General features: G+C 43.8%; 1 protein-coding gene across 2 annotated transcripts in view; it reads left to right on the top strand.

The window, feature by feature from the left end:
• The window catches only part of LOC104992214 (chromosome unknown open reading frame, human C12orf4), a 38,973-nt gene that overhangs the window by 27,301 nt on the left and 3,475 nt on the right, over positions 1-8,197 (top strand). For both annotated transcript variants that reach the window (XM_010844991.1, XM_010844992.1), the window contains exons 10-11: positions 1,334-1,408; positions 5,587-5,789. In XM_010844991.1, coding sequence (XP_010843293.1) covers positions 1,334-1,408; positions 5,587-5,789 — 278 coding nt within the window. The remainder of the gene's footprint in view (positions 1-1,333; positions 1,409-5,586; positions 5,790-8,197) is intronic.

The following is an 8,197-nucleotide window of genomic DNA, read 5'->3' on the forward strand; positions in this document are numbered from 1 at the left end:
TACAGGGTATTACCTTTGAAACACGGAAGGCGGGCGGGCTATAGACTGTTCTTTTTTTTGTTTCTTAGGAAGGATTTTGTCAGTTTCAGATTGCACGTGAACAAAATTAGAGGCTCCTCATTTACTGTGTTTTTGTTTTCTGTGCTGTGAGCAGCCATTTATTCAGAGCCCGTCAATTTCAGGGGTCTGTATGAGAATCACATTATTGCATTAAATGTGGATTCTGGCAACACAGAGCCTTCTGTCTATGTCTCTCCCTCCCTCATTGTGTTTATAAAATATATGCGTTTACAAGGTACAGTGTTATAACCAATGACTCAGAGTAGTCAGTGGGTAAAACACTAGGTTACTTTTATTCAGAACTTTTAAACTATAATACTCCCTGGTAGTTTCAGTTTACTCATTTCAAGTTCTGACTGTTTTCAAGTGATTTTCTCATATTGAAAGCCATTGCGATATAGTCTTAGATTTAATTTGTATAGATACATAGTTTCTTAAAGACAGGTATCTAATAATATTCACGCTGCATTTTTCAGTTCTCTTAGGATTCTTATAAAATTCCGATGTGTCTTCTATTAAAAATATATGTATACAAGTAAAATAATGTGTTCAGCCATAATAATGAATAATCAAATGTGCTATATTTTATTTTAGCAACATTTATCCTTCAAAGTAATATCATGCCTTCTAAAAAGAAAGAAAAACTATTGAATATCTGGTGGGGGCGGGGGGAGAAGACTCCATTTGAAATGGAATCTCAAGTATCTATTTGGAAGAAATTGTATATAGTGTCAGATAAGAAGTGACAGATTTCAAGGATGGGCTGAATATCAAATGATTCCCAGTGCTACTAACCATTAGCCTGTCATCCTGAACAAGTTATATCCTCAACAGTGACTCAGATTCTAAAAATAAAGATGGCCACCCCACAACTGCCTAATGAAGTTATTTTATGTGTAGTTAACTTAGTGCCCTGAACGGCCCAAATGAAAAACAGAGCCTTGGCAAGTCTCTTGTGGTCAAGATCACAGAATTTGGAACCTGAGTGTGTGGGTTCCAGACCTGGTTCTGCCACTTACCTGTGCCTCCTTCCTTAAGTGAGTTAACCCATCTAAGCCTCTGTTCTCACATATAAGATGAAAAGGGTAGAGTGTTCTGGTTAGAGGAGTTTTGTAAGAATTAAGAGACCATCCGTATAAAGCATGTCACAGACCACCTGATACCTGGAGATCCTTAGTAGATTTTTGCTGTGGTTGTGGTTGTTTGGGGGACATCACAAGTGTGTTCTCATACGTTAACTATATTCTCTCATGTTGCATTATCTTATAAATAGATTCTGGAAGCCGAAATGGAGGAAGTGACGATAAGACTAAAATTGCAGATAGAAACTATTTAAATATTTTACCTGGTGAGTATTATTTCACTTGCGGTTTTCTTATACTCACGTGCATTGAAATCACAGATTTGAAACACAGGTTCTTTTGGTGTACATTATACAGTTTGTCAAATGTATCACCCTAGAACTTTGTATCTCTGTAGATACCCTGTTATAGTGTCCAGCAGCTAAATCCTTATTCTTATACCAGCCCTGAGTTTTCCCAGATGCGTACAAGAAAAATTCCTCAAGCCGTTGCGTAAGTTTTTATTATTATTTGCTGCGTCACACATTGTTCCTTAGTTTCTTAAATGAGCCAATAAATCACTTTTTTTCTGACATATAAACAACAGTAGATAGAGATGTAAATAATTGAGCACATGGGAAGAGCACAGGTCATCTGATTTAGAATCTTTTTTATTGCTATCTCCCCATAAATGTTCCTGTCCTCCCTTTCTTTAAATCTCCTGTATGACTCTTGGGAATATTGCTTATCATCTGGAAGTTGGGCCCCTGATGTTCTTCCAGGTTCCATGCCCTCTGATGGCCTGCAGCAGTGTCTGTGTGACAGGGCACAACAGGAAGGCCCGTGTGGAGACGCTGTGTCAAGTCTCTTCAACCACGTCGCAGGTGCTGAAACAGCCAAGGTTGTCTGGCTCCATTTCCTTCCCCAGATTTTCGACGCCAAGGCCACATTCCACGTAATCCTGGTGCTCACTCCTCTCCCGGCCAGCTAGCTTGTGGTCGTCGGCTTCCGAGTGCACGCCCACCTCAGAGAGCCCACTCCGGTGGATAATGCTAAGTGGCGGGGATTGTGTCACCACGAGGTGGTTCTCCACTTTGTGGAGCAGGAAACTGTCCTCCTCTCCATCTAAAAATACCTTCATTGAGACAGGATTTATCTTATCTCTCTTCGTAGGTGCATAATTTAAATCATCTATATTTTGTGGCTTTCTTAAAATGTGTCACCCTTATCTGTTCTGGAGGTACCAATGTCTGACTTTTTTAAACTTAACTCTTTACTGCTGTGTGCATTTTCCCTCTTGGTCCTTCTTGGGAAAAGCCTGGAGGTGAGTATCTGGCTATTAGTAGTAAATCAGGAGACTGTGCTATAAGTCAGCATCAGAGAAGGCGGAGTTAAGGGTTCAGTGAGCTATGCTGGTAGCTTCTGAGTTTCCATTTGGAAAAAGCTTGCCAGCCTACCCAGGAAGGAGACAGGAGATTAGAAGGGTCCAGATCACAAAATGCTTCTAGATTTCAAGTTACAGAGAAAGAGTTTGATTTATGTCTCTTTTAACCAGTGAGTTTGCTTCGTCATTATCTAATTACTTGTAGCTTGGATCATCTTAAGAATTAAACATCAGCTTCTCTAATTCTTAAAACATCTTTGTAAGGAAAGCAGTCAGGAGTTATTTTTCCCATCTAATTCGTAAAGTACAGAGGATCTGTAAATTGAATTGATTTGCCCAAGATCACTCAACCAGTCAGTGCTAGATGCCAGATCTTCTTAACACCCAGTCTGGTCCCTTTTCCTACCGTCTTCTGTTATTTCAATCACCGCTGTCAGCACTGAGACCCCCACGTTCCTCACGGGTAAAACGAGGCCCAGGACAAGTCGTCTGAGGTCGGATGAAGCAGTGCCAGCTTGGGGATTAGGAACACCTGACTTGTGCAGTAAGTGAGTCGTCAGCCCCTGTGCTGGCCGTGGCCCAGTTTCAACATGGTGACCCCCACCGCCTAAGCCATCAGCCAGAGTTCGAAACGGGGGGCCTCCTGGGACCTGCCTGGTTTCTGATAAGCAGTCCGCGTCTCGTGTTGCCTGCCAGGGAAATGGCAGCCGTACCACTTCTTGCCAAACAAGTTTTTTTTTTTTAACGTTTCTTTTGTCTAGTTTGGCCTGTCACTGGCCTTTCTCTAATTTCTTTTACTGCTTATCTAGTTCTTATATCGTAAGTCAAAGAAAAAAAAAAAGCAGACTTTTGACTAGGGCCTATCAGTGACACAGCTTATGTATACTTGTAACTGGAAATTGTTAAACACCGTGCCAACGTGTGTTAAGTACTTTAAACATACTCTGTGTTTATAAGTAAATACAAAGTAAAATCCTAAGATAAGGACCTTGAGGCCAGGATGAGCAGAATTTGTGGGGATGTGGGTTAGTGATGGAAAACTAGGTTTTACAATAGCAAGATTTTCCTCGAAGAACATCTCAGAATTTCCAGTGAGGCAGGTGTGTTTATAAAAACATATTTTTATATATTTTCTGTTTATTTACATTGACAGAAACTGCAGAATATAAAAGCCAATGGCTGGCATGGCTACCTAGGAAATGGAGTGATTGTAGAAAGCCTGGATAAAATAAGCTTTTGGTTGAAAACATTTGATTACCATTCAGCAAACCAAAGTTTACCAAGTACCTTCTGTGTACCAGGTCCTGTAGTTTCATGAGCTACAGACAGCACAGTAAACGAGAGAGGCAAAAGTCCTTACAGTCACGGCATGTAAACAGTGGTACTCTCTTTAAAATAACCTCATAAATAGATAACAAAAGAATTTCAGTGCTGAGGAGAAAATAGAACAATGTGAAAGAGAATAAGTGAGGGGTGAGGGAGTCCTACATCAATCATATGGGTCAATCAAGGAAGACTTCCGAGAGGAGGTGACTTTCGCTCTGAGGCATGATTGGTGAAAAGCAGTCATCTGGACAGGAGCCGTGGGGGAAGGGCCCTCAGGAAGCAGCCCTGGATCAGGAACAAGCCCTGTGTGTGTGAAGACCTTAAGGAAGGCCGTGTGGCTGGGGTGAGAAAGGGTAAGACAAGAGGATGGAGTTTGGGTTTTTTTCCTGAGTGTCATGTGAGCCTTTTGGACCATGTTAAGTGGGAGAGTGATGTAATCTGGTCTATACTTAAAATCATTTTATCTGTACGTGTGGATATGATCTGTTGGCAAGAATGGGAACAAAGAGGTTAATTCAGAGGCTGTTGCTGAAACCTAGGTGATAAGATGGTACTGTGAACTAGGGTGATAGCAATAAAAATGGAGTGCTCAGACTTGAGATAGTTGAGAGGTTTGTTATAGATCACTTCATGGCAAATAGAAGGAGAAAAAATGGGAGCAGTGACAGGTTTTATTTTCTTGGCCTCCCAAATCACTGTGGGCAGTGACTACAGCCATGAAATAAGACACTTACTCCTTGGAAGGAAAGCTATGAAAACCTAGACAGCGAATTAAAAAGCAGAGACATCACCCTGCCGACAAAGGCCCATATAGATAAAGCTATGATTTTTCCAGTAGTCATGTACACATGTGAGAGTTGGACCATGAAGAAGGCTGAGCACCAAAGAATTGATGCTTTCGAATTGTGGTGCTGGACTCTTGAGAGTCCCTTGGAAAGCAAGGAAATCAAACCAGTCAATCTTAATGGAAATGAACCTTGAATTTTCACTGAAAGGACTGATGCTGAAGCTCCAGTACTTTGGACACCTGATGTGAAGAGCCAACTCACTGGAAAAAGCCCCTGATGCTGGGAAAGATTGGAGGCAAAAGGATAAGGGGGTGGCAGAGGATGAAATAGCATCACGGATTCAATGGACGTGAAATTTGAGCAAATTCCAGGGGATAGTGGAAGGCAGGGAAGCCTGTTGTGCTACAGTCCGTGGGGTCTCAAAGAGTTGGATACAACTTAGCGACTGAACAACAACACTGAAAATAGTTGGTGGTGAATTGGATTGGGGAGGATGTCATGAGAAAAAGAGAGTAATGAAGGCCAACTCGTGTGTTTCTGTCTTTGCAGCTAATGGAAGGAAACTGGGCCCCTAAACTGAGATGGAGAAGAGCAGGTGCAGGGTGTGGGGAAGACAGATCTTCAAGTAGCCTGTCTTGACATATTAATTTTGAATGATTAGAGCGCTTTGAGCATTTATATCAAAACTGCGATGATGGGCACTGATTTGATTTATATACTGCTTGGTGGTCTCTTCATACCAATTTATGAACCTAAGATGAATTTGGCCATCACCTCTCTTTTCCATCACCTTCTTTCCAAGAATTAAGTAGCACTAATCCTATTTGCTTCCTGAGTTCCACACAGGTCCCTGATAAACTCCTCTGCTGGTTCAGCACACTGGCTGCCTGTCACAGTCGTCTCTGAAGCCCACTAGTGAACACGCTTTGTGTTTCTGAAAGTCACGATTGTTATCTGCTGTTCACAGGAGAATTTTACATCACACGGCACTCTAACCTCTCAGAAATACATGTCGCTTTCCACCTTTGTGTGGATGACAACGTGAAATCAGGAAACATCACTGCTCGGGACCCCGCCATCATGGGGCTCCGAAACATCCTCAAGGTTTGCTGTACCCACGACATCACGACCGTCAGTATTCCCCTCCTGCTGGTGCACGATATGTCAGAGGTAAGCAGGTGGGAAAAGTGCCGGCATTTTCTGAGAATGTGGCAACACTGTAGAATAAGCATCATCCGCTTTACATTTGTGGAGAAGGCAATGGCACCCCACTCCAGGACTCCTGCCTGGAAAATCCCGTGGATGGAGGAGCCTGGTGGGCTGTGGTCCATGGGGTCACTAAGAGTCAGACATGACTGAGCAACTTCCCTTTCACTTTTCACTTTCCTGCATTGGAGAAGGAAATGGCAGCCCACTCCAGTGTTCTTGCCTGGAGAATCCCAGGGACGGGGGAGCCTGGTGGGCTGCAGTCTATGGGGTCGCACAGAGTCGGACACGACTGAAGCGACTTAGCAGCAGCAGCAGCAAGTTTACCTCCACATTTGTATTGGCCTAGACCACCGTTAAAATTACTTAGCACTCTCTGAGTAGGCATTGACAGGCAATAGAAAGAGATGCTTGCTCGTTGGCAGGAAGAAGCCAGCCTCCTTTCACCAGGTTCTCAAGGACACTGTTGCTATAAAGCACATACTGGCGGCTTCTACAACTAAAATGTGGCACAATCGTTCGCTCCTTTTGCGATGGACTGTATTTTATGCTTTTAAATTAAAAAAAAAACTCTCTTCCCATGACTGCTTTCTCTCATGCTTTCTTCCCTCCCCTCCATGAAAGCTAGTTAGAGGGGCTAAGTTGTGGACATAATACAGAGGTTAGATCCAACTTTAGTTAAGAGAGTCTGGAGGAGTGAAACAGCCTCCAAGCAGGTGCCAGCTGGTCCTTCCGGGAGAGCCCGTGGCCAACGGGGTGAAGGACCTGTATCAGCAGCACGGTGCTGCTGGTTTTGAGTGGCATTCTTTAAAAAGCAAAATGGCTAGCCGGCAAGGACAGATTGTGAAAGGAAGGGCATTCACTCCTTGATTATTAAAAGTTATTTACCAGAGTAGCAGATGTGTGTAAACCCTCTTACCGTAAAGAAGTGGTGCAGAAGATTTTATGTTGTACTTTTCAGAGTGACTGAGTCCCCGCTTAGACTCATCGTATTCAGGAGGCCTCACTTTAAATGCAGTTCTCTGTATAAACACACACACAGCTCAAGTCCATGTAAGACAGGGTGGTTTAGATGATTTCCCACTGACCATCCATGTGTGTTTTTACCAGACACACACCGTTTTGATTAAGAGAGCTCTGACTCATTTAATGAGCAGTGCGTCCGTGTTCTCAGCCTCTCAGCCTCAGTCATACCCAATTCGGCAGCAGGAGTGACCGACCAACGTGTTTTGTTGTTTCCTTTCCTTCCACTGTCGCTTTATAAAGTCTCAGTCCCACCAGGAACTTGTAGCCATCCTTCTCATCACAGACCAGCCCATCTATAGCAGAGTCTTTGGGGAAAAACAAAGAAAGTTTGTGACGAGGTCCGGCCCCACGAAAGTATCCAGACATGCCTGCAGCTGGACTCCTGGTTAACCAGTTTATAAAAATGGTTCTATGTAGGTGGGAAACGACCTCGAAGGCAGCATTTCCAAAAGTCACCAGGTTCGGCCTCACTCCCAGACATCTGACACTAGCAGTGTGCCCTCTCCCACAGTGTCACAGAAGTTGCATGTTTTAAATCGGGACGGCCAGCTGCAGAACATTAAGCCTGCGTCCAGAGTCCCGTTTTAATTCACAAGAGTATATCAAGCCACACTCCTCCCATCAGTCATATTTAAACATCCATTCAGGTCACAGAGTCTATCCTGCAAACTCAGACGACACTGCCCAGGATATAGAGGCAGTGTTTGTCTTAGCTTTCACAAAAGGGTCCCACAGCATTTCGTCTCTTGTTTTCTTCCTGTGACAGACAGACTTGCCCCACTCATGCCCACGCTGCAGCACATGTGAGGTGACACTGCTGTCGGAAATGGTCCTGGCCTGGGGTTGATAAAATGAATTGCAATTTTAAAAAAAAAAAAGGAAAAAATAATCCATCAGCCGGAAGGAAGACATCCTACTCTTAGCAGTTCTACCCCCATAGACCTTTGCGACCTGAAGACAGTGTCATCCTGGAATCAGTCTAACCTGCCGTACGGGGAGTGAACCAGCAGGCCACGAAGCCCGAGTTCCCGGCTTTTCCTCTTGTCTGTGCTATGAACTTGTTGACTTGTTTGGGACTCGCCAGGTTTTAGTTGTCGTGGTTGTGGTAGACGCGGATGTTGTTCTTTGTTTTTAACTTTCCGTTGTTGTTTAGTTACTCAGCCATGTCCGACTCTTTTGCCACCCCCTGTACTGTAGCCCACCAGGCTTCTCTGTCCGTGGGGTTTTCCAGGCAAGAATACTGGAATGGGTTGCCATTTCTTTCTCCAGGGGATCTTCCTAACCCAGGGATCGAAAACCCACGTCTCCTGCATTGGCAGGTGGATTCTTCACCACTGAGCCATCAA

This window comes from Bison bison, unplaced genomic scaffold, assembly GCF_000754665.1.
Source record: "Bison bison bison isolate TAMUID 2011002044 unplaced genomic scaffold, Bison_UMD1.0 scf7180017864213, whole genome shotgun sequence".
NCBI classification, from domain to species: domain Eukaryota; kingdom Metazoa; phylum Chordata; class Mammalia; order Artiodactyla; family Bovidae; genus Bison; species Bison bison.